This window comes from Leptosomus discolor, chromosome 7, assembly GCF_034619465.1.
Source record: "Leptosomus discolor isolate bLepDis1 chromosome 7, bLepDis1.hap2, whole genome shotgun sequence".
NCBI lineage: Eukaryota > Metazoa > Chordata > Aves > Leptosomiformes > Leptosomidae > Leptosomus > Leptosomus discolor.
The window spans coordinates 64773618-64799252 of NC_141397.1; the positions used below are offsets into that span (position 1 = coordinate 64773618).

The 25635-nt window shown below is 53.4% G+C and overlaps 1 protein-coding gene across 6 annotated transcripts in view; it reads right to left on the reverse strand.

Annotated features, from left to right (window-relative positions):
• Positions 1 to 25635, reverse strand: part of KCNAB1 (potassium voltage-gated channel subfamily A regulatory beta subunit 1) — a 68577-nt gene that overhangs the window by 14873 nt on the left and 28069 nt on the right. For all 6 annotated transcript variants that reach the window (XM_086467575.1, XM_086467573.1, XM_086467574.1 and 3 more), the window contains exons 2-5: positions 8839 to 8882; positions 2637 to 2674; positions 1141 to 1220; positions 303 to 347 (exon numbers count right to left, since the gene is read on the reverse strand). In XM_086467575.1, coding sequence (XP_086323701.1) covers positions 303 to 347; positions 1141 to 1220; positions 2637 to 2674; positions 8839 to 8882 — 207 coding nt within the window. The remainder of the gene's footprint in view (positions 1 to 302; positions 348 to 1140; positions 1221 to 2636; positions 2675 to 8838; positions 8883 to 25635) is intronic.

Sequence of the window (25635 nt, forward strand, 5' to 3'; positions counted from 1 at the left end):
CCGGCTACACCGCGCGCGGCAGCGACGAGGGACGTGCCCAGGGGTTGCGTTAGCTGTGCCGCGCACAGGGACGATGGTCTCGGGCGAGGCAGCGCCGCGGGGGGACGGCCGCAGCCTCACGACCCCGGCGAGCGTTCCCAGCGCGACCATCGCCCAGGCGAGCTCCCGGCACCGCCTGGGAAGAGCAGCCCTCGCTCCAGCATCACCTAACGCGCATTGCTTTTAAAAAGCGGGAGGATTCTCCCGTTCCCCGGGGGTCCCGCTGGTTTGGGGGTGGCAGGGAGCGCCGTCCGGTACAGTACCTCCAGCCCTTCTTCTTCAGGATGTTCCCCAGGATGACCTCAGCCCTGCGTGAGAGGAGACAGGGGGATGCTCAGCACCAGGTACACCATCCCGGCTCCCGTCTGCCCCAGCTCCCCTGGACAGTGCTACCCAGCAGCCAGCCTGCAGCACCCCTCTCCCCTCCATGGGTGACAGGGACCCAACACTGGCCGGGACAGGGTGTGCAGACATCGCCGTCACAGGGGACGGTCCCCTCCATCGGTATAAAGCACCTTGTCCACCCACTCCCACAGAGAGACCTCCACCCCTCTGCCCTGGGAAGGCAGAGCTGGTTTGTCCCCACACCAGGGACGTGCCATCCCAGTCCACCTTTTATGCTAAATACAAAGCCATATAAACCAGCCAAAGTCAAATATATTACGGATGGATATTTTTTTTCCCCCCAATCCCGCAGCCACACTAAGAGCATTAGCTCTGCTGCAGCCAGAGCAGCTCCCCGCGCCGGGAGCTGGCAGTGGCACAAGCCATTTATCACCATTAAGACGCTCACTGACTTTTCATTTATTCAGGATGTTTTTCTCCCTGTGCCAGCAGCAAGTGGCACAAGCGATATGTTTCAGTCTTCAGCTGGGTACGAGAAGTTTTGGGTTAGGTTTTTTACATATATATATATATTTTTTTTTTTTTTAAAGAGTGCTCCAAATATAAAGGTTTTTCTGTCTCCTCCTCGGCAAGAGGGGAGCTTCCCAAGCACTACCAGAGGCAGAGCATTATCCATCACAAGTGACTGTGACACGGGGAGGAGCAGAGCCGGGCAGAGGGGCCCCAGGGAAGCGGAGCAGGACGCTGGGCACTCACTTGCCGGCCGCGTACACCTCCGCCGTGTCGAACAGGTTGACTCCGCTCTCGTAGGCGATGGTCATCAGCTGCTCTGCCACCTGGGGGAAGCAGAGATGGAGGGGTGAGGTGGGGCAGGCCACATCCCGAGGGGCCAGCGGCTCTTCCCACGTGGGGAAAAGCCCCTGAACGTGCAGCAAAGGGGCTTCAGCGGGGATGGGAGGGGTGTCAGCATCGCCTTCAGCAGGGCACCTGGGGTTCAGGCGCCGGCCCGAGAAGCACCAAAACACAGATTTACATCAACTTCCCTTTGGAGGAATTAATCTCTTCTCATAGGAACTTTCTAACAGGAAAGCGGCCAAGAATTTAATAGGGTTATACACTGCAAATCTGCGGAGTTTAATACAGAAAGGATCTTTCTGTGGTTAAGAGTTTAATTTTTTTTTTTTTTTTTTAATTTTTGTTGGCCACCCGACAGGCTGTCCTGCAGCTCTCCAGCAGACATCACGGGGCACGCCACCACCTGAAGGTCATTTCAGATGGTCCCTGTCAGAGCCTCACAGCTCCCGGGGGGGGGGGGGGATTCTGCAGCCAGAGGGGGCTGGCAGCTCCAGGGCGGCAGGCACCCAGGTGGGCGTCCCTCAAGGACAGAGCTGTGTTTCAGTCCTCTTTTCCCCACGCCTGAACACCTTGCATTGATTTATTCTAAACAAGGAGGGCAGGAGAGCCAGGGAGCAAATTTATAACCGAATCGCTTCAGCCTGCAACGTCAGGAAACAGGAATGAACCCCGTGACCCGCCGCCAGCAGAAGAAAAACCACCAAAGTGATTTAAAAGGCAGAAAAAAAAACCCCACCCAAATCTTTGAGTTCAGACTCCTGGGCTGTTTTCCTTCTGCCAAAGTTATTTTGGGGTTTGTCATGTGCTCGAGGGAAGGCAGCTGGGAGGTTGCTCTGCTTCTGATGACTAGCATCTGCAGCGTACCTGAGACAGAGGGAACCCACGTGCTGCCCAGCGCTTGGGAGGATTATTCACCGAGATTGAGAGCCATCTGGTGTGGGCAAGAGCGCGTAGGAACCCAAGCTCATTTTCATTTGTTTTGTTTTATTATGCAAAAAAAAAATAATAATCAGGCAGCTCCTTGTAAGCCAAGCCCCTGCCTGTGTCTGACTGCTGCTGATTACATGCATGATGCAAAAATAATTTCCAGTTTCTGCTCCAGGAACGGTGCCACCGCCAGTGGTAAGGAGGAAATATCCCTCCAAACACACAGAAGAGAAGATTGTTTTAAGGGATAGATGGGTTTTTTATTGAAGTTGATTTCTAGAAATGTCGGATTTCTAGAACAAGGTTTTTTGTAGCAGAAGCGCAAGCTTTGTATTGCTTTGCACAGTAACCCTCTGCCATCTCCTCACACAGAAGCTGGCTCCTCTGATTTCGGTAGCCATGGTTTCCTTTAAAAATATCTCATATTGGGTTTTGCTTCGTGCATTATACTTACACCAAGCATTACTTACCTCGTCTGAGATTTGACCTCCAAAAGTGACCCATGTGCCTAGAAAGAACACAATAATCTGTTACCATGAGAGGCTTTTGTAGACAAAACCCCAAAAATTCTTTCTACCAAAATTCAGGCTTGTTGGGATTAAATAGGTTTAAAATGGGATTAACTGGCTCAGAGGCTGCTGCATCCCAGGTGCTGGAGTCCCTGCTCCTGGAGGGGACAGTGCGGCCGGGCACGTGGACCCAGGACTGGCACACGAACCTGCTCAGGGAAATGCCAGTAAGGTCACATGCTGCCAAAATACACAGTTTTATGGAAATCCGAAGCTCTTTGCAGAGCTGAGTTCATTTTCCAAATTTGACAAATCGGAAAAAATTTATGATGCTGCTGAAACACGTCGTTTGGGGAGTGAATCTCTTCCTAAGTTTGCGCTTCAGCATTTAGCATCATACAAGTCAAAATGAGAAAAAAAAATACAAAAAGGAAGTATTTCTATTGACATGAAGTGTTTAAAACCCAAAGTGACTTTTCACCAGGAACTTTTCCATAAGACCAAGATCCGACACCAGCACAGCCCATGAGCAGCCTCAAACAGCAGCTGCAGTTTAGTTGCAGACTTTGGCCTATTATTATGAAAAATTTGGGGCATTATTTCTTCATGACCACTGCTTCAGGGGAAAAAATATAAAATCTTGTGGTAGAAACAGTGTGTGGATTTAACTGGATATTCCTAAGCCATAGGAGTATTATTTCCTATATATATTTTGCGTGTGTGTATCTATAAGGAACACCTATCTCCTAAGACACTGGAGCAAGAGCCAGCAGCAAGCTGGGGAAGCGCCAGGACCCACATGGGGCACTGGTCACCCAGCACGTACTCAGGCCGGCAGGCATCGCTCCTGCCCCACAGACCCGACCTCACGAAACACCCCGTGGAGAGCAACGCCGAGACACAAGAGAGGAGGCTGCGACAGCACCGGTGCCCTCTGCCAGCTCGTCACGACATCACTCGGAGCTACAACTTTTCCCTGCACTTTCCAAGACCAGCTATGTATACCAGCTACACCAGCTACGTATAAAACCGCGTGTTACTCATTCAACGGGTGGGTCAAAGCTCGCATCGCTCACGCAAAACTCTCCAGAATTTAAAATTCTGCCTTATATCGTCTGTCCGTAACGAGGGCAGAGGGGTTCAGGCCCTGAGCTGGAAAATTCAGTGTGATTTGGGCAAGGCAGAGGAGATATCGCAGTGCCAGGGACGGGTCGAGCTCTGATGCTGCTGAGGTGGAAAAAAAAAAAACACAACTTTTTTTCTCCCTGCCTGCTTGCACTTGCAAAGGGCCTGGTGCAATAGATACGTAAGCGCTCCCACTTCTTCATTAAAAATGTATCCGATAGCTCATTGCGCACAGCGAGGGTGGGAGATGAACCCGGAGCAGGAGTTGGAAAGCAGAGGGTGCCTGCTGCTAACGCTGGGGCCGCTTTGATCACTCCCTGCTTGGAAACAGAACAAGAAGAGTTGGCTCCGTTAGGAGAATCTTGCTCCCTTTCCCTCAAAAAAAGGTCAGACTGAATTTATTTTTTTTTTTTTATACATCAGGTTTCTTTGAGTACAAATCAAGTTATTTTTAAAGATGTGTTTACTGTGTATTTAAGCTGAAACTCTCCCTTTCCTGCAGGATAACCCAAGCTCTGCAAAAGCCAAGTTTTCACAGATCAGCAACACAGAACACATCTAGTGCTACCGGAACAAAAAGCATGAGCAAAGAGCACGCACATTCCCAACTAATCCTGCATTTACTTCTGCTCTCTACCAGGGCAGTAACTGGACTACAGCAGCACCCACCCAGCCCGGAGCTGCCCCCCCTGCTTGCAGACCTCCAGAAAGGTCATTGCTGGAATAAAGTGCTCTGGTCTCACACAATAAAACTAAAAATTAAAATAGGTTTTAGTTTGTCATTAGGCTTCTTTATGTAGATGAAAAAAAAAATCCAAATGAAGCCCGATTTCCATGTTAAAGCTTCAGAAGTGTTACTTTTACAGGAATATATTAAGATGCATTTCTGCTGAAAAATGGGCTGAGACTGTTTATCCCAAAGTGATTTTTTTTTTCTTCAGTATGTACACAGGTCCCCAGCACAGGTGAGAAGAACAGGAATTATTTATACACCTTGTGGACTGCCCACCCTTGTCTCAAACTTCAGTCACTACGACCTTACAACACCCGCCGTGCCTCGCTGAGCAACAGAGCTTAACGGGGGCAAAACGCTCGTGTTTGGGCACATGGAGAGCAGCCGGAGAGCTGCAGTGGCTCGCCTACAGAGAGTAAGCACTTTATCTCTTTAAATACACGTAGATGCACGCAGAGCTGGGTATACCTGCCCTGGATCTGCCTGTATCCCCCCGCCATGCTCCCAGACCCTGGGGGGTGACCCCAAACAGGAAGCATTATCGGGACCACATGGGTAGGGAAACCTTGGAGTACTTTTTTTTCTTTGATCACTGCAAAAAACCAGCCAGGGAGGCGAGTTTGCACTCAGCCAGGTGATCTCTAAAGCATCAGATGCTGTCGGCAGAGCGAGATGCTCTGGGACGGTCCCAGCCAGCGCTGGGAGCCGGGAGAGCAGCACAGGAGTCGCCCTCCCATCACCACCCTGGGCAGTCCGAGTGGGTGGTGGTGGGCACCCCCACCCAAAGCGGCCAGGGCTGCGGCACAGCACCCGCTGCTCAACCCCAACTGAAAAAAAAAAAAAAAAAGAAGAAATCCCTCCAGAAAGCACGAGGCGCACTTGGCATTTCAAACAGCGGCTGAGGATGATTCACAACCTCAGCCAATGGGAGTGGTTCGGAAGAAAAATATACTAGAGAAAGATGTAGGTTTTTTTAAATTATTACTTTTCTCCTTACCAAGTCACTGTCTTTCTCTTGTCTACCCCAATCCACTGGCTATAAACATCCCCCCCCATACCCGAGCGTGGCAGTGGCAGATAGACCTCCCACTGCTGCCCACCACGTTGTTCCCTTGCATTGGAAAGCAATTTCCCAGCTGGATATCCTCACCTTCCACAGAGGAATGTCTGTATTAAAACTGGATTTGGCTCCATTTCCATCCCAGAGCCTAGCAAGGTGGGATTACTAGCACGTTATTTGCTGACACAAAATTCACCACTCGATAATGTCGTTGCCAGCAGATGTGTCACCTCTGCAGGAGAAGTAAAAAAAAAAAAAAGGGCTCCTGGCTGGGAGCCGAAGCTGCTCCTCCTGCCAGCACAGTTTTATCCCTGGCTCGCTCCTGGCGAGGACGATGCCACATGCAGATCTGGCACGTGGGTCGGGTCTGGCACTTGAGCGACCGGCACATGCTCAGCCCTGCGCGCTGCGAGTCCCTGGGTGCAAATCGGACCCCCCTTCATCATCTTCATCATCCCGGGCCAGCGGGCGTTCGGGGTTGACTTTGCAAAACCTTTTCCCCAGAGCAAAGCACCGAGGGGCAGCGGCAGCAGCTGACCCCTTTCTGCTCACAAAATGTCTATTTTCAACAGCGAGGCCGGGTTATCCCACCAGTGGCTGCAGGAGCCGCTCGTTTGGGAAGGTTTCTTCTCCGTATTTGTACGTTGAACTGGATTTTGGAGTTCGGGATGGCTGATTTGGTCCTGCTGCTTGTTTCCTTGGAGCCTGGGCTAATCGCCTTGTCGGAGGCTGTCTCAACATTTTCTAAAAAGCAACAGGCAGCCTCCACAGGCAGAATTCGCTCTGAATTAACTACAAGAAACACACGACCTTATTTCCCCCACCACCACCAGGCATCACAATCCCATTTCAGAGCCAGCATCACAGAAGGGGCCTCGTGCCAGCCCACGCATCTGCCCGGGGTTGGGCTATTAAGGTTCCTCAATTAAAGCCTCACCTGGCTTTTAACTTGCTCAAAGGAGGAGGTGAGAGCCCAGCCCAGCCAGGAGCAGGGCTCAGCACCAGGGTGCTGCAGGAGCCCGGTCCTAAGGGCGCTCAGCCCAGCAGAGCAGTCCCAGCTCCCGTGGGAGGTTCAGCGACCTGGGAGCGATGCTCAGCCACCCTTCCCCAACGTCCTCGCCTGTGAATCGCGCTGCCAACGCGTCTGACCTCGCGCCCTCGCGCCGCGCTTCTCACACCGCGAGCAGCACCCAGCAAGCGAATTAATTAGGGAGTGTGAGCTGGGAGAAGCAGGACATAATTAAAGGGTACGCGTTGCCTTAGCGCTGCCTGCCTTGGATTTCTGTCCCGCTTCGCATTTTTCTCCGCTGACTCTTTCATACCACAGGATGAAGCACGCTCCCACCTCACTGAGACTTTGGAAGGCTTTTAAGAAAGATTGCTGAGCCTTCAGAAACTTTAGTAAACCTGAAATTAGATTTTCATGCTGCAGAGAGTTTAGGGAAACACATTTGTCTTTTAGGGAGCTGCAAAAGAGAAGCTATTTAGAAGAGTCATATAAGCCCTCACTCGAAGCAGGCACCTGATGGATCTGAGGGAGGGGAGGGCGAGCTGTGCTGCAGAAGAAATACCTGTACGTTCACAAGAAGGTGGCAGCTGGATTCCAGGCTTTCCAGTCACCCCCTCAGTTCCTGCGCACACACAAATAGCTGTAGGGCTCGCTGCCCCGCTCTGAACTGATGCCCACTGCAGCTCTCCCCCAGCCCTGCCCTTGCCCAGAGCAGCCACTTGCTCCATCCTCAGCCCCCACTTATCCCACGCAGCTGCGCTCACAAAGGCTCAATATATTTAGATGCTGCTGCAGTTCCACATGCTTGAAATTAAAGAAAAGCTCTGCAAAACATGGGGGTTTTTTCCTGCTTCTACTTCCTTCCCATAGCTTTTCTCCACCACAACAGCATCAGCTCTCGGTGAAACCGTAAGGATGATAAATAAAATCTCTGCACGGATAAGAAGACAACTCCCTTTCAAAGCCTGGGTCTATTTTAACCAGAAGAGCTCTTCTTGGCAGAATAGGCCTTATTTATATGACTTGTGATACAGGGTGACTTTCACATTTCACTCTATTTTAAAATCAAATCTCAAAGTGTGTCGGAAAAAATGAGCTAACCCCTCGGGCACCTGCTGGGGCTGGAGCAGGGAGCTGGAAGGGGATGCCCGTAGCCACAGCAGGCACCAAACGCAGGCAGAGTCCGGGTCCTTGCCTGCTCCTGCCTTCACCCACTCGCCCCGGAGGCAGCAGCACAGGAGCTCAGCACACCCAGCGCTTTCCTAAAGACATCCTGGTGCTTCCACCTCCCCATGCCAGCACCCCTGACCCTGGGGGAGCAAGGACCCCCTTCTTTAACGCAGGGCTGGAGGGGCCCTGGCAGAGAAGAGCATCCATCCCTGGCGGGGGTCTCTGCACATCCCCAGGGCTTTCACGCTGCTGATGCCCCAGCCTTGCACCACGGGAAGGTGCTCGCAGCAAGAAAAAAATCTTCCTCCTTTCTACGGCATCTGGGGGGTTTATATATATATATAAAAAAATATATGCACACACAGACACACACACACTTTTAAGCATTCTTCGTGTGAGCAGTTCAACGGCCATCACAGAAATTACTCGCATGAGTAAAGCCACCAGGAGCTGCCCAGTCCATGGCACACGCAGCTGAAGGGCAGCGGCGACGCGCTACAGCCTGCGGGAACTGCAGCATCACTGTGAGACCTGCAGGGCCAGCACGTACGTACCACAGTGCTTATAGATGCTCCTCTTGATAAAATATGGATAAGATAAAAAATTGATAAGATATTCTTTAGTTTCCAAGCCGGTATGGAACAGAAATAACAAGGTGCACCCGCTGGATAGAACAAAGGTCTGCCCGCAGCCCAGGCGGACTGCCAGCCCCCCGAGACGGGAGCTCTGACACCGAGAGGTCTCGGGGTCGTTACACAGACATCTCTGACGCGGTCCCTGCAGGCTGTCCCTCGCGGGGATCAGGCCACAGCAGCAGGGGTTTATGCCATAAGCCCTCGCCCAGCTCTGCTCGAGCGCCACGGGTGGAAGGAGTCACCTCGCGCCGCGGGCAAGCGCCTCGGCTGATGCACAGAGCTGCTGTGAACACACACGAGGGCTTCGGCGAGGCTGAGGGCAGGCTGGGGGCTCCGAGACAGCGCACACCTCCCCAAAATACAGGAGCAGCCACCATCACTGCGGGCAGCGTGTGGCTGCAGTGGGGGTCACAGCCGCAGAGGTTACTCACCCAGCCCGAGGCACGAGACTCTCAGTCCAGATTTTCCGAGGTTTCTAGAAGGAAAAGAACATAATTAAAATATTATTAAGCCCCCAAGGGACACACAACTTAGCCCCATGGGAAAACAGCAGCCCGAGAAGACAAGTGCCTGTTTTTATCCAGGTAATGTTTTCCTCAGAAAGGGGAAGACCTCCCCTCAGCTGGGATGCTGGCCACCCAGTCTGGAGAAGGGTGGATGTGCTGCCATCATCCTTTGCCTCAAGAGGCTGTGGGAGAAGCTCTGAGCACTCATGGGGCTGGGAACAAACCCAAATGCGTTCAGATGTATCTCACATCTGACGTCGTTTGGAGCCCCATGCGTAAGGCACACGCGTTCCCTTCATTTTCATCATCACTTGGCATTCATTGTATTAAAACCAATTAAAGTATTCACCTTCTTCAGCTTCACTTTTTTTTAATTCACTCTCACACTTGTTAAAGCCTTCACATGCCTCACAGCAGCCCCCTGGCCCGGTTATTGCTGGGGCTCCCAAGCTCGTGGATTCCCCCTGAACCAAGCAGCCCCCGACTCCCCAGCCCAGTGAGATGAAGTTATCAGCCTTCACCTCCCACAGCCAGGCCGGAGACAAGATAATTAGCCCTGAGGCCACAAAACATGCCATATATTAAGCCCCTACCCTAACTTAAACCTATTGCTGCAGCACAAAATACCCCTTTAATTATATCCTCCCGCTTTAACCTTTACATTGCAGCTGGATCTGTGCAATTTTTTTGCCAGATCAAGGCATAATTTAGGGACCATCTATCTACCTTCCGCTGCAGAGCACCACAAACAATCACTGTGCTTTTTGCTGATCCTGATGAATTATTTAAAGCCAAATAAAAAAAAAGAAAAAAGAAAAAGCCCTTCTCACCCACAGGCAGAGGACAGTGAAAGGGGTTGGATAAAACACCCACCATTAGCACAGGTCGTGCCCTGCTCTTTCAGCTCTTTCTCTTTTTCCACGCTTGATTTCCTGGCCATTTCTGGTATTTGCTCATGTAGCACAATTTCCCACGTTGGAGAGCAACCAAAGGCATCCTGAGGAGGTCAGGGCAGTCAGCCTGACCCCAGCAGACAGCGCTTGGGGCACGGACACTCACCCTCCCACCCCTCCCTAGGGCTCCCCACCACTGCTGTACCCAAAATTTAGCGCTGCTCGAAGAAACTGAAAATTTAGGGAGAGACAAGAATTTGCCCTCAAGTAGCTACTTGAAAAGCTGGAGCTGCCTCTCCAGCACCACAGGCCCCCCGGGCTCACAGCACGGTTGGGGCAGGCACTGACCTGATTTTTTTTTTTCTTTTCTATTTTTTCTTCTTTTTCTTTCTCTTTTTTTTTTTGACTGAAAGCACAGCTGGACCCCTGCGTACCAAAACCCATCCGTGCACAGAACAGCACAAACGATGCCGGCCCTCCCCTGCTCAGCAGCACAAAGCACAACCCTTATAAAGTTCAAAGGCAAACCCCCAGCAGCTGCCTGCGTGCTCCGGCCAGAGCTGCAGCCCTTCTGGTCGGAAAAAGGAGCCCAGGCTCACAGGAGTGGGATTTCCACGTCGCTCCTGGAGACAACCCACCCGCTGCATTACACCCTTTGGAGAAGTCAAGTGCTACTGCGCATTTCCAACCAGTTTACGTTTATTTTATGTAGGAGAGTAGGGTTGTTTTAAGCCTTATTTCTCACCAAGCTACGCTTTGCCTTTCAAACTGGTTCTGCCTCTGCGCAGGCACGTGGCTGCAAGGGCACAGCCTGGCCATGGAGCTGTACCCCTCTCTCTGCAGAGATATTAATGTATATACACACATACACCCCTTATATACACACATATACACACCCTTCACATAGATGCCTACCTATAGACACATATAACGCGGGTGGAACCCTCTGGTGTTTGCATACATTTATAGCAGACACCTCTCCCTGCAGCAGCGGGGTCTGTCTCAGGCTCTCAGCCCAGGTACCAGCTGGCTGTCCTGTCCTCCATCCCTGCAGGTCCCCCCCGTGTCACAAAGCCACATCAGGGCTCGTCCCTCTGCACGCCGGGGACCTGCACACACACGTGGGAACCAGGCTTCGCTCCGGCGAGCGATAACCGGCTGGACAGAACTATCGTGCTTGAATTTCCAAAGCTGTCTTTGCCATTTACTTAGCACACGTGTGACCCGGGCACTTGGAAGATTTTACATCTGTACTCAGGCACCGACACTGAAAACGCCAAGTCCCTGCCGTGCGAGGTCCCTCTTGCAAGTGAGCTCAGAAGCTGCTCGGGAGGCGGTCACCCATGGTCCAGCCTGGAGAGCATCGCCAGGTCATAGCCCCCAGTTATTCCCATCGTTTCCAGCCCTCCGTTTGCCTGCGAGCGCTTCACCTGACTGCACGCTCTAATTAACAGGAAGGCAGCCGGGAAGCCAAGCGGCCACACCGCCACGCAGAGCCACAACGCAGCTAGAAACCCAGCCTGCTCGGGAGGGCTCACCTCCCAGCGCGGACCTCGGGCTGCTGGGCAGCACTCGGCCACCAGTTTGACTACTGGCCCTATGGCAGAGAGGTAATTTGCCTGAAAGAGCAGCGGTTCTTGAGACCTGGTTCTCCTCTATCCCTCTAAAAAACAACACAACAAAAACCCCACCAAGCAAGAACACATGTGTATACATTCACATCTGTTTTGCAGCTTCCAGCTGTATGCATAGCTATATTACACACACAAACATATAAATATATACACAAACACACAGACACACACGCTTGGAAGCTGCAAAATTGCCAAGTGAAAATCAATGGCTGGTTTCTAAGTAACCGGACAGTAAAAGCCCTTTGTGCTTCCGTTGCACTAATTCCTGAGTCTGAGACAATTAACCAGTTACTTTATATATTAAGTATATATATTATATAAATAATATATCTATTAAACGAACTGGGAGCAGCCCACGCAAGCCCCCGAGGACATCTGCACTGGGAGCAGCAGCCAGGACAGCCATCGGGACAGCAAGGCGAGCAAAGCCAGGCTCTGGCAAAGCCCAAGGTGCCCAGTCGGCATCGGCTGCTCTGGCCATGCACAGGCTGAGCACCCTCCCTGGGCAAACCCCTGGGTACCAGGGCAGAGCATCACCAAAAGGCTGCAGTTGCCTTCCACGGGGAGCCCGTCTCGTGCAGGGGCTCCAGAGGGATGGCATGGGAGGGGGAGGATCAGCTGGGAAAGGGGGGGAAGGGGGGTCTGCCGTGGCCCTCCTGAGGAGTTGTGGGCAGCTGAGGCTTTCCTGGGCTGGTGGTGGACACTCTGCAGCATTTAAGTCCAGAAACGAAGGTTTTATACAAAATAATTGTATGAACCAGCACTCAGCTGTTGCCGAGCCGACACTCACGTGCCTTCCCTGGCCAGTGCTGTACAGAGGCCATCGCCCCCGTAACCCAAGGCCCATCCCACCCGCTTTATTTGGCACTTGCTAGTGCCAGGTGGGGAGGTGACAGAGTTCCCCCACGGGCAGCCACAAGCATCTGCAAGCAGCGGTACCCAGCGTCCCGCCTGCCCGGCAGCCAGCACCAGCAGCGCTGTTCGCTGCCGCTAAAGTCCCGAGCGCATCATTCCATCTCTGAGCCCCAGCCCGGCAGCCCAGCCCACCTCCCCGATGTCTGGCGGCACCACCACCACTCCTGGGGGTTTATACTATTGAATCGTTCTTTCAGGAGGGGAAAAAAAAAAAAATAATCTCTTGTTAAATTGTAAGTTGGCACTGCTAAGAGATGGAGTAGCCATTAAAGAGGACTTTGCAGGAGCCTCAGGTCTCTCAGGATCACTTCGCCTAGCCTAGAAGCAGCTGATTAAAAGTCAGCTCTCTTGCACTCAGGTTTTTTTTCATTAGCACAGCTCTCTTGCTTCTCCTCTCACTGATATTCAGCTTCCCTTGCACTTTGCAGAGCTGGAACAATTGCACCGCTCCCCACAAATCGCTGCCCGCCCCCACCCCGTGCAGGGAAGCACTAAGGCTTACCCGCTGCTGTAGCCAGGACCCTGTCCCTGCAGCCTGCCACGGCACCTTCCACACTGCTTCTGGGTGCCAAATGGAAACTGCCTTCATCATCTTTATCCCAAACTTGCACCACCAGCAAGACCCGAAGGTATCCAACACCTCGCCCCGGATTTCTTTCAAAACCAAAGCCTAAAGCCAAAGGCTCCCACACCGACGTGCTGCCCGGACCCCGGCTAGGGCAGAGCAGAGGCGAAGGCAGGCAAGCCTGGCTGCTGGAGGAACCTCCCCAGGGGATGGGATGGGGCAAGGTGCACAGGAGCAGGGGCAGCCCCCGCTGGGTGAAGGGTGCAGGTCTTTGTGGGCAGCCCCACAGCCCTCCGTGGCAGGAGCAGCGCAATCCTCACAGAAAAGCACCTGGGTCACTGAAACCTTTAATAAAGGACATTTACAGCCACACTCGCCACCAAATCCCATCGGGCACCGACTTGTTTTGCGAAGGGAAGGGATGCGCTGTGCCGTTTCTGCTCTTTGTAGCTCTAAGAAAGGTGTATTTTAAATTTAATTTTAAATCTTGCCGGTTCCCTTCTCCAGGGAGCAGGACTGGGGCAGGCGAGCACGCCATGGCAGTAGTGCACAGCGTAGCTGTCCCGGTGCCGGGGGCCACCAAAAGGCATGGGGACACAGAGCTCCCCCCTGAGAGCCCAGCCTTGCAAGCTCGTTTAACACAGCTCTTCTTTCCTGGGATAAACCAAAGGTGACGCTTTCCCTGCCTGCACAGCCGGGAGTTTGAGCTAGCACAACCCTTCCCACAGCACCGGCGGCTTCACCAGATTGCGCTGGGTGAACGAGCGCAGGAGATTAACGCCTGATTCATTGAAAACACAGCTTGCAACTCAGGGATGTTGTTAAAAATACACCAAGGTCCCAAAACAGCACGCGGGGAGGGATGACATTTCCCTTGACTAGGCTTTTCCAAGCGGAGGGCACATCCATCTCCCAAGGAAGCACGGGTTCTTGGCTGTGTTTTGCAAGCGGCGACGCGGGGAGCACCGCTCCGAGACGCCGCCAGCGGCACCCATGTACCAGCAGCTGCTGCTAAACACCAGCCAACCCCACGCAAACAACCGGGCAGCACGTGCCAACAGTCCCGGAGGGGAAAAGGCTGGGAAGCCCGTGGCCGGCAGGGAATGGCACATTCCCACTGGTAAGGAGCAACCCGAGCAGCGGGACCCAAACGGGCGGCAGAGCCACAGGGCTGGTTACCAATCCCTCTGCCACTTGGCAGGTCTTCACCAAGAAAACCAAGTCCTCGTTTTCTCTTGCTGGCGGAGAGAGTTGCGCACACACTGCGCCTGCTCCTTCGTCACCCTCCTCGGGCTCAGAGCCGCAGCCCCCAGCGTTGTAGGGATTTTGCCCGGGATGAGCTCGAGTTTTCTGCCCAGTGGTCTGGCAGGCAGCGCCCCAGACGAGCGGGCACCAGGTCTGCAGCCGAAGGGGTTGTTGCAGCTGCACAGAGACCTGGAAAAAAATCTGGGCTCCGCTGCTCACACCTCTTCCCAGCCTGCAGCAAAGAGCAGAGCCCCTGCCTGGGCAGCAGTTATTAGGTCCCTCTGACTCAAGGGCACAAAGCACTCCCGGATTCACTTCGCTTACTAATTCCCATTCTCACCTCCCTTGCTTCCAGCAGACACACCACTCCTTAGCGGCAGCTCCAGCCCCGGCTGGGGACGAAGCACAGCTCCCTGTGTCCCACCACAGCTGCTTGTTTATAGACAGAGAGAAAAACCACCACAACCAAAACTCACCACACAGCTTAGTTTTTAAGCACTGCAGAAATTATCCTCAGAAAAGGTACTTTGGTTTGGGACCCACTGTGACGCTGAATAAGCCAGAGTTAATTATTTTGCTACAACGAGTGGCTAAACGAGACTGGTGTCCGCGGGCTGGCACCAGTCCGTGCAGGGACGTGGAGAGCAGCCACCATGAGCACTGCCTGGATCCAGCCTTGTGTACACGTTCCCCAAAGGTGTGGGGGGAAAAACCCGACATTTTGCTCATTAGCCACTTTGCTGTGAGCAAAGTTATGGGCAAAACCAAGGACAAAGTTAGAGAGAGGCATCAGATTTGAATGATGGGTAAGGAAAGCTTGTTACACGCCTGAGGAAGCAGGGTTTGAAACGCACAAGAAAGGCCAAGGCAGCACCTTTTGACTTCAAGAGCTCTTTGGTTCTGCACCAGGAAGTCAAAAAGCAACACAAAGGGAAAAGAGGGCACGGACATGTTCTGCAGGAGTACAGAGGGGCGATGAGAGCAATGAGAGGCATCTGGGATAAAGCCTGACACAGGGAGAAAGTTACAGTTTTTCAAGTCTCAGGAACAAAGGAAGGTGAAATCCATTCCCAGGGGATTTTGCCTTTTAATGCAGACACGTAGGAAGATTAAGTTAAGTCTGAAATGTTAATTTCGGTTAAAAAGACAAGAGCCAAAAGTTTAAAACTGAAATGAACATTTGGCAATGAGAAGTGAGACTAATTTGACTGTGCAGCAGCCCTAAATGCATGGAAGGATATGGGATGGGAATAACATCCTAGAGCAGTGCCGGCTACCTGCAAGTCTGAAATCATTCCTGTGATGACAAAGAAAGAAGACTTAGAAGCCAGCTGGAAAGTTTTCCCCTCGTTGCTGGTTTTGCATTTAGAAGCCCTCCTCCAGCTGCGCTGCAACCTTCCCAACTGCCCCACGCAGCAGCAGCTGCAGCGCTCCAGGGCATGCATGGGTATCGCTGGAAATCACTTTAAAATTCATTCTTCATCAACATAAATCTGCATATAGGAAGCTTCTGCAGTATTTAACCAAAATTTGCTATTTCAATTCCACTCCATTACACCACTAGGAAAAGCCTTTTCACTATTTGCAAGCCCCTTCCAGATCTCCTCTGCTAAAACCAGCTTTTTAAGCAACACTAAACCATTTCTTGCTAAAAAAACCCCAGTCTTTCCCTGTGATGCTGCTGTCCCAATTAACTCGCAGGGTACATGGGGGGTAGCCAATTATAATCCCATGGTTGTTAAGGGCTCGCCTCGCCAAGCTGAGGAAAACCTTTTCAAGTGGAACGTCACGCAGATGAGAAATACACAGGCCTTGCCTTAAACCAGCAGTGCCCAGCCTAGCCCCTGCCCAAACCTCATTTAACCTGGTACGGCAGCCAGGATCGCTAAAGACCCGAAAAATTCCTTCGTCATTTTGCCTCTTGTGCTCACCCAGTGCCTCCTTAATGGCTTTTATGATAACTTTTAGTTTAATTATTTCCTCAGAAGGATAAGTGCTGACAGTGCAGTCAGAGCTGAACGAGACCAAAAGGAATATGTAATTTTTTTATATATATATATGTCTCTCTCTTGCGGGCAGCAAGAAAGCCTGCGCAGCCCTGCCCCGTGCCCTCCTGCTTTTCTGAGCTGGGCTGCGGGCAGCTACACAAGGTTGAGCCGGCTGTCCTCTCGGCAAACCTCGCTGCCAGGCTCGGGGAAGAGGAGTGTTTTAGGAGGGCTGGGAACATGGCGTGCCTGGGATGAGTCCGGAGCAGAGAGATCCCAGGGAGCCGTGAGAAACGAGAGGAAAGCCGGAGAGCAGCGGGGCCACAGGGGCTCGGCTCTGGCAGAAGGTATCCAGAGAGAGGGTTTGGTAAAAAAAAAACCCACCACGGTGGCGTTTTTATAACGAGCCGCTGGTGAGACAACACGTAACAGCACAGCCCTGCACCCCTCATGACACCCCCAGACCTCACACCCCTCCAGCGAGGCGCCTGGGTCTCAGCACAGGGGAAGGTCCCCATTTTGTGGCCAAGCACCTCAGCATCCCCCAGGACAAGCAACAGCCAAACCCCCCACCCTTATCCAGGCTCCACACACGCAGGTGGCTGCAGGACAGGGCTTTGAGTGCCCCACATCTTCATAGGTGTAGAGGGGCCCCCCAAAACCACCCACAGAGAGACCCACACCGCTGGCAGGGCTCCCATCCGCAGCAGCAAAGCACCACCACAGGCCACGGCCAGGTCTGCCACCAGCACCGTGGTGTGGCACACCAGCACCCTGTTGGGTCCGGGGGATTTTCAGAGCTGCCAGTCTCTAACTAAAATAAAAGGAGGAGAAGACAGGGGAGAAAACCTGTCTACAAAGCAGCCCATGCCATATGGCAGGAATGGTATTTGTCTCCTGTGGCACAGGGTAGAAAGCGATTGTAATTATTCACTTTTAATTAATTCTGGTGTAGGGAAATGGGTAAGAGAGCCCAGCGATGGCAGCAAACGCTGCAGCACTGAAGGCAGCATAACGCCAGGCTGCAGGGAACCAGGAGCAGCCACCAAGCTCGGTCCCCATGCCCAGGCAGCGCTGAGCACCCCTCAGTCACCGCTGGCAGGTGCTTTCCCCATCCCTCCAGAGCCACAGCCAGCAAGGGGGGACCCCAAAACCACACAGACCCAGCTCCCCAGTTACTGCAACAGGAGAGGAACCCCCTACCCCAGCACCCAGCCCCGGTGCAGAGCAAGCCCATCTCCCCTTGGACTTCAACAGGGAGCAGGGAAGGACAACTCTTTTCTTTAAGTCAACCTTCACCATTAACCTTCCAGCCCCACCACAGCACACCATCACCCGGGTACCAGACACTTCCCGTCACGCATGGCTTGAGGAGCAGCAGCTTGAGGAGCAGCAGCTTGAGGCCCACCACAAGCCCCCTCCATGGGGCAGGGCAAACCAAGCCAGCACCCTCCCAGTGGGGATTTATGGTGTGAGCCACTTGTGCTGCTTAATTAACTCATTAACCTACAAGCGGTTCTTCCTATGGTTAAGGGACAAAGCAATTCTAAGAAGATACACCCTGGGTATCCAGGTGGGAGATTTGTTTTGCCGCTGCCCTTCGTTGTTTGGAGCGGGGAGAGTTTGGGTTTGGTCCCTTCCATTAACACACACCCGAATCAGCCCAAATCTTCCCTTCCCGGTGCCCTCAGGGGTCTGAACCTGCCTTGGCCTCTGCTGCCATAACCCTGCCGGGTCCCCGCTGGTTTGCAGAAGGGGACGTGGCTCCTGTTCAATCCAAACCCACCTGCCTCCTTGCACAGGGTAAACTTCACCTGGTGTCCGACACCAGGCTGAGCTTACCTCCTGCATCGTGCTAAAGCTGATCCCAGTCAGGATCCCAGCTGGGACCAGCTCTGGGTGCTGACAGCCACCCCCCACCCTTGCAGCCAGCCAGCCTGGAAATAGCTCCCAAACGGCCTCATGTTTGGTGGAGGCTGAAAGCAAAGAGTTTTAAGATTTAGAAGCACTAAGTGACGGCTGGGCTGGCTGGAAGCTGAAGCTGCTGAGCAGCTTTGCTTCGGTCGGAGGTGCGCTGAGCAAACCCTGCTTTAAGCTTAGCTACCTCCAGTATGCGCATCTGTACAATGGGATCAGGATAACTGCCCTATCTGCCTCTCTATCCATCCATCCGTCTATCTATCCATCTATCTGTCTGTCTATCCATCCTTCTATCTATATATCTATCTATGAGGAATGAGAGAGAGAAAGAATGAGAGGTTTTTCTAAGGAAAACCACAAGTTTTAAATAAAATCTCTGCAATAACACATACAATGACTAAAACATTTTTGACTCCACACCCACAGAAGAATCATCAGGCTTAGAAGTGCTCGACAGAAATCAGATAATCCTGTTTCTCGCTTGTTCCAGCCCCAGTTTAATTGCCCTGTGTCGGTGGTTTTGCCTACAGAAGCCAACCTCTGTCAGCAATAACTGCCTACCGAAGCCACCCCAGGTGACAGGTGACCCCCAGGACCCTGTTCACAAGCCTTGGGGCCACCAGGGAGGGACTTGCTGGCGAGTGGGTGTCCCAGGTCCATGGGGGGCATCGCTCGCCCCCTCTGCGCAGGGCACCGCCGGCTCCTGGTGCCCACGCCGCCGTGCCCACGGCCACGCTGACGGCCTCGGCGCGAGGGAGGCGTGCGGGGGAGGCAGAACCCAGCACTCCCCAGGCATTTCTAAGTATTCCAGCGTGCAAAAAACCTGCAGGGAGCCATAGGTGGGGGAGAAGGAGGCAGGAGGGGAGAGGGGGGCTTTGAACGGAGCAGGGGGAATCGGGGAGGGCACAAAGCCAGCCCGGGGGAGAGACATCTGCAGGTGCCTGGCCCTGCATGCGGGATGTCCTCCACCTCTGCTACTGAAAGGAGGGCTTGGGGCACCCCGAGCTGGCACAGCCTTCCTCACGCACATGCACCCACCCTCATAGGTGGGGGGGGGGGGTGCCCCAAGGTGATGATACAGCCCCCGCCCCCCTCTGATTAAGCAAAACTGGAGAAACTATGACATGGTTTTCCTCCACGTAAACTGCAGATAGTTTGGCTTATTGCTACAAAAACGTATAAAAAAAGTCAGTGTTCCTGAAGCTGGCGGTGGGAAAACAACGTTGCTTAGAAACATCCCCATTAGTGCTCCAGAACCGTTCCTTTCTGCACAGAAAAAGGAATCAAATATGCAATTTTTTCCCTGGAAAAAAAAAAAAAAAAAAGAGGCTGTTTCAAGCAATAATAAAAAATCCTGACAAAAGTAGAGCCCCTTTCCAACTGCCCCCTCCGGCTGGAGCACTCCGACATCCTTCATCTGTGACCTGCAGAGCGGGGAACAGCAAAGTGTAATCCCGGGCTTGGGAGCCGTGCTGAGCCTAAGCGCTTCTGCTTCCCTCGTGCCATGGTGATGACCCCTCCTGCTCGCACCCCGCTTCCCTCCCTGCCAGAGAGAGCCGCCCTGCACCCCCCGGGCAACGGCAGACCCCGACCCCATCCCTGGCTCCCGCATTAAGGTGGGCAACAAGGGGCAGCGGTGGCTCCCCGAATTCCCCTGCTTGCACCCTGCAAGGGGCGGTGGGATCCCTGCTCCGTGGGGCAGGGGCTGTCCCTCACGCCAGGAGAAGGTCTGCGGGGTCCCCAGGACACGGGGTGCAAACCAGGGCGACGTGGCAGGGCGGGGAAGGGAGAGGCAGGAGAGGGGCCGTTCCGCTCCCGCCCAGCCGTGCTCTCCTCTCCACCATCACTGAGACTTTCCTGAGCCTTCCTCGTCCAGAGCTGTCAAAGTTTGGGGTGACATTGCTCCCGGAGCTGTGATGATGGTGAGACCTACCCCTCCAGCACATCCGCAGGGGCTTTGCTCCTCTGAACCTCCCCCAAGACAGGCAGGCAGACATCTCCTTGGCCTGGCAGTGCCGAACCAGAGAGCACTGCTCGGGCTGAGCAAAGCCGCTCCGTACTTCTGAGCGCTCTGGGAAAAACCCACCACCTCCACGTCTCCTCACAAGTGCCCAGAGTGACCTGTCAGCATCTGCTCAGGCTTCCAAGCTCCCTGCCTCCCCAGGGGAAGACGCTCAGCTCTTCCTAACATCTCAGAGCCACGTAAATGCTATTTGTCACGATTCATCGGGCTGCAACAGCCTCCAGTGCGGCTTAGTCCTGCTGTGAACCGAGGGTGAGGCAACATGGAGGTGTTAATTCTCTTCTTTAATTAACTCGAGTGGTTTCCTGCTTTTAAAGTTGGATTTAATTTTGCTTCATCAGCTCAAAAAGACCTGCAGATTTTAGACGAGCGGTAGCTGCCCCTCAGCAAGCTCCGATGGCAGGAGGTTGTCTCTAAGTGGTGTGGGTGGGAAGAGAGAAAAATAATGGTTTCTGTCTTCCATTTTGCGAACAAAACACTTCACAACACGCACAGCAGCTTCCACTAAATTACCGCCCGTATTAGCAGTAATTGCAGCGGTGCAGAAGCGCAGCTTTCCATTGTTTTGTGTATTTTAAACCGATTTACTTGCGCAGAGATAACGAAGTCAGGGAGGTCCGTGTGCTGCTGGGACACCTGCGCACCACGGGCGAGCTTTGGTTACGGGCAGCTACAAGACACTGGACCCCACTTCATTTTGGGCAACGCTACAAGAATCGGTGTGATGCCTCGCCAGCCGTGCCCGCTGCTTTCTGTTGATGCTTTTCCACTGCCTGTCAAGTCAGCATCACATTTTACCCAGAAAATGGTTTATTGCAGGATGGGCTTTAAAGCCTTTGTCTTTGGAAAGCAAGAATGGTGAGCTTTAACCAAAGTCCTACCTGATCCAAACTACCTTCCCGTTCGTCCCTCATAAATATTCCGCTTTTCTAAATGAAAATTGTTTCACCTTAAGATGAATCGGAAGACCCTGTGGTCCCCACTGCATTAAAACAGGGTTTGGGGGAGTTGGTGACTGTCCCCACCGCTGCAGCAGTGACGGGAAGTATTAGGTCAACAATAAAAAAACCAGCAAAAAAATCCCTGCCACCAGGGGAATAGCTGCAGAGGCAAAACGGGACAGTACTGATCGGCTGAAGAACACCAGCAGCGAAGCCGGGAGGTGGGTCCCAGGCAATGGAAGCCCCGGCTGGGCGGCAGGAGGGGTAGGGAGTGATGGGACAAGCAGGTGCCTAAATGGTGCCTGGTGCCTGGCCCCCGTTTCTTGGCTCCCTTCACGCTTTCCAACTCATCTCCCATCCTCGTAGGGCCACCGGGTGCGTAGGTGGTCGCTTCAGCTGAAATTCCCCAGAAAATTTTTTTTTTTTTTTTGGCTGCATCCTCAGAAAAGTTGCAGATGACGCATTAAAATGTAGATAAGGCAAAATAGATGGGCCGCAGCCAAGCGCAGGGGCTGCCGCGCGTGGCTCTGGCAGACGTGCCGGCGTGCTCAGCCTCCCCGCGCCGGATCCGTGCCATGAATGAGGCTCCCGCCTGCGACGCCGCTGCCCACTCCCTCCCTCCCGCTCACCCCGGCTCCCGGCGAGCCCCACCGAGAGACAGTCTGCTGGGCGGCTTGGGTGCCGGCACCGGCGTGGAGCCGTTCGGCCACCGCAGGCCGCAACCGGCCCCCGGGGCCGCGCGCGGCCTCTCGGAGCAGAAATGGTTGCGGGGAGTTTGGTTTGAGGCTGCTCCTCAAGCTTGTCTGTTCCCAGCGCTGCCCCAGTGGGGATGCCGGAGCGGGGGCAGCGCTGGCACCGGTGTTCCCAAGGGAATAACTCTGCCGGGGGGGTGGCCCTCGGTTCCAGCAACGGCAGGCTGGGACGGTGAGCAGCCCACGGCTCTCCGGCCCCCACCGCGGTTCGTCAGCCGTGGGACCCGAGGAGGAAAGAGAGGAAAAGAACAAAATATTTGTCGTTCCGCAGTGATGCTTCTAAAGCGCAGGATTTCAATTGTCTGAGGGAATTACGTTATCCTTGTTAAAAAAAAAATAATAATAATAATAATCTTGCCACTCCTCAAGGATTTGAAAGAATCGAGTTATTCCCAGGGAGCTCTCCATCACACCTGCACATGGGCTAAGCCACAGCACCCCCACCAGTGGAACCCAACCCTGCGGGGCTACGGCTCTCAGAGGGTCAGACAAAGACCCAGCAAACCAGGAACACGTGCCCGACCCTGTTACCCTGCCCAGTCCATTCCACCACTTCACACATGTAGGAAACCAGTAAGCTAATCGTACCTGTGCACAGGGTGCTGACTGGGTTGTCAACAGTCAACATGTCCCACAGGGTGGCAAATAATAGATGACATTTTCTCTCATTTCAGTACTACTTCAGACTGAAAGATGCAAAATAAAACATTTAAAACCCCGTCACTGGTTTTTCCTTCCCCATCTGCTGGCCCACCTTGGAAAGCATTAGTCACTAAGCTGGAGTGGTTGAATAAGCTGAAACTGGGAAAACAAGTGTTTTCTCCACAGGCAGGAGAGGCTAATTCTGACAAAATCACGAGACTGACGAATGGGAAGGAATCTGAGCGGCCCTGGACGAACGCTGGGCGCTCAGCAGGGCCATCAGCAGGTTTGCCCCGTCCGCAGCAGGGTCGACCCGGGAAGGGCAGCCTTTCGCTTTGGAGGGGCAATTCATTCCTGCATGAATAGTTAGGTAAAAGCTATTTGCACAAACTCTTCTAAAAATAAGCAGGCACGGACACCGCTGTGAAAAATAACTGAATTTTTGGTTTAATTGCTGTGCGGGACTTTTACCCTTTCAGAGAGAAAGGACATTTTTGACGGATTTGAAGCTCTTCTGAAATCAGTCGCTTTTTCACAGCCAGCAGAGCTGAAGCTGTGACCAGGCAGTGCTTGGGTTTGCCGGCAAACGTAACGCCAACAGGAAAACATGGGTGTGCCATAAAAGTTTTACAACTTCACACCCAGAATATTTCTAAAGCAGCTCGTTTACATAGAGGGCACATTTGTCATGGTGACTTACACCACCCCTTCACAAGCAGCGTGCAACTGGGTGTACGCGTGGGCAATCCCAGCCCCGCTATCACCTCTCTCGCGCCCTTTCCCGTGCAAGGAGCCATCTCATTTATTGAAGCCGAGGTTCCCCAGATGCGTTGCACCCAGCTGCAGCGAAGCTGCTGGCAGGCCCTGCGAGAGACTCTCACGCCGCTCTTGCACGCTGCCGGCAAAAAGTAGGCATCCAACGCGCACCAGCTCTCCTCTTTGGGAGCTGCTGGAGGCAAGGTACCCGGACCTCGCTGCGGGTCCTACGTACAAAGGGCCTCCAGGAGCTTCAGTACCCTATTTTTCAATAAGCTTACTGCTTCTTCTGCTCCTCAAGCCCTGTGGATTATTTCTGCTTGTTCTCCAAGCAGAGCTTTGCCAGAAAATAGCTCCCAAAACCCTTCAGCAAGGTGCCTGTAGAGCTCTCACCGAGCGCCCAGCCACCCTGGGCGAGGCATCTCGGACACCAAGCACTGCTCCCCACTCCCTCCTACCTGCTAGCACTACAAAAACAGTTGGAGAAACATTTCTAATACATTCAGCTACCACACTGAGCAAGACTCAGTTTGCCAAAGGGACAATGCTGCAGGTCCTGCAGGCGATGCTGCTGTGGCACGGGTAGAGGACAAGGTTAGAGAGCAGCTTCTGATCAGCTTCTGAAAGGGGTTTGTTCAGCAGCAAGCACCTTCGAACCCCTCCAGAGGCTTCCACCAAACGCTGCTCTCACTCCTGCAGAGTGATGGGAAGCATCGCCCAGACCACCCCGAAGAACAGGGCTGGGATAAGGGACACGGCAGCATCAGGAAGATCCATCCACTGACTTTACACCAGGTATCTACCCACCACCACGTGCCGCCAGACCTTGGTTGGTTGGATATTTTCCAAACACTGCATGGAAGTTCTGCTGGAGCAGGAGCTGTGGAAACAGCTCCACAGAGTCATCCCTCTCCCACCACAGTGCTCAGCCCCCGGCGAAGGGAAGGTGTCCCCTGATTTGTAGCAGGGAAAATGTCACCCCAGCTTTAACCTCTGGGCTCGCACCGGGTGTCATGCAGAGCGTTTTCTTCTCCTCACTGAGAATTAGTTTCTTAACAAATGTGTTCTACAGATGGCGGTTTATAACGTTAGCCTAAAATAAAAATAAGCATGCTCAAAATTCAAATTGGATTTTGCCAAAGCAGCCACGCTAAAATAATACATTTTAAATATCTTAAACTGTGCACTTCACAAGTAATTAAATTAGCAGTGTTTCTGCATTACATCTTTTCTTCCATCCATTTAAGCATTAGATTAACGTTGTCACGCAGATTTTAAATGGAAAAATATCACGCTGCGGGGAACGGCTCGGGACGAGCAGAGCAGAGCAGGGTGAGGTTTAGCAGCCGGTCGGTCAGGAACCTGCTTCAGCCACTGCCACGAGCCAGGGAGCTGCTCCGTGCTGCTTCGTGCCAGGGGCACGGCCACCGGCCATCGCTGCCCCAGGAGAGTGGCCCTTGGGAGCGGCACTGCTGTGACAGCCCCCGGTGACGGGGACAGCCGCCCAGGCTGCTGCCGTGACCTTGCGCCGCTGCCCCGTGCCCCGCACGGCTCGGCCGCTGGCGAGCTGCGCGAGGCTGTGCAGCTCCTCGCCGGAATGTGACTGCATTATTTAAAAGCTTCCTTAAAATACCATCATTCTGCTGCTGCTTAACAAACCCGACATGAAAAGCGTGCTCTTTTAAACACCATTTGTCCTTGAATTCAATCTTGTCCTCCACAGCTCATCGCTCTCTCTTGGGATTAAAATGGGAGGGGGGCTGGGAATCCACGGCAAACCAAGCTCTGGCTTGTGGCCGTGCCCCCTCCCTGCCCAGTGCCACCACCACCGCAGGACAGCATCCCTGTCCCCAGCGGGATGCAGATGTGGGGACAGGCAATCCAGCATCCCCAGACCTTGCTCCGTGGGGTCCGGGACACCATGCTTGGGGGATGAGAAACAACTTGCACGCCGCTCTCGCCGGGGAGGTGGGAGCTATCAGGGCAAAGCGGGGCAGAGATCTGTCAAACGCTGACACCCGTCCCCTGTGTGACAGTCCCTGCCCTGCGCTAACGCACGAGCCAGCGCTGCTCCGGCTGGCGCATTTCTCCCTGAGCTAGACCTCGCTGGAGGATACAGAATTAAGCTGGTGGACAGATGTTTCCAAAGTCCCTAATAAATTGGAAACATTTTAATGAAGAATATTAGAACGCTCGGAAATAACAACAAAAATCCATTTTTCAATTAACTAAAGTTGTTGTAGGAGGTTCTTAGCCTGGTTGGGTCTCCAGAGGAGAGAGGGGAGAAGGAGAAACCCTGAGCAGAAGAAATCCCTTCGCTGTATCTGGGGGAGCGGAGAGCGGGGCAGGCACCGCAGCGCTGGGCATCGCTCCCCCCGCGGCGAAGCCACACGTGGGCAGCCGGGCAGCAGCCGTGCCCAGGCAGGCAGGCACCGCCTGGGCAGTCTGCTT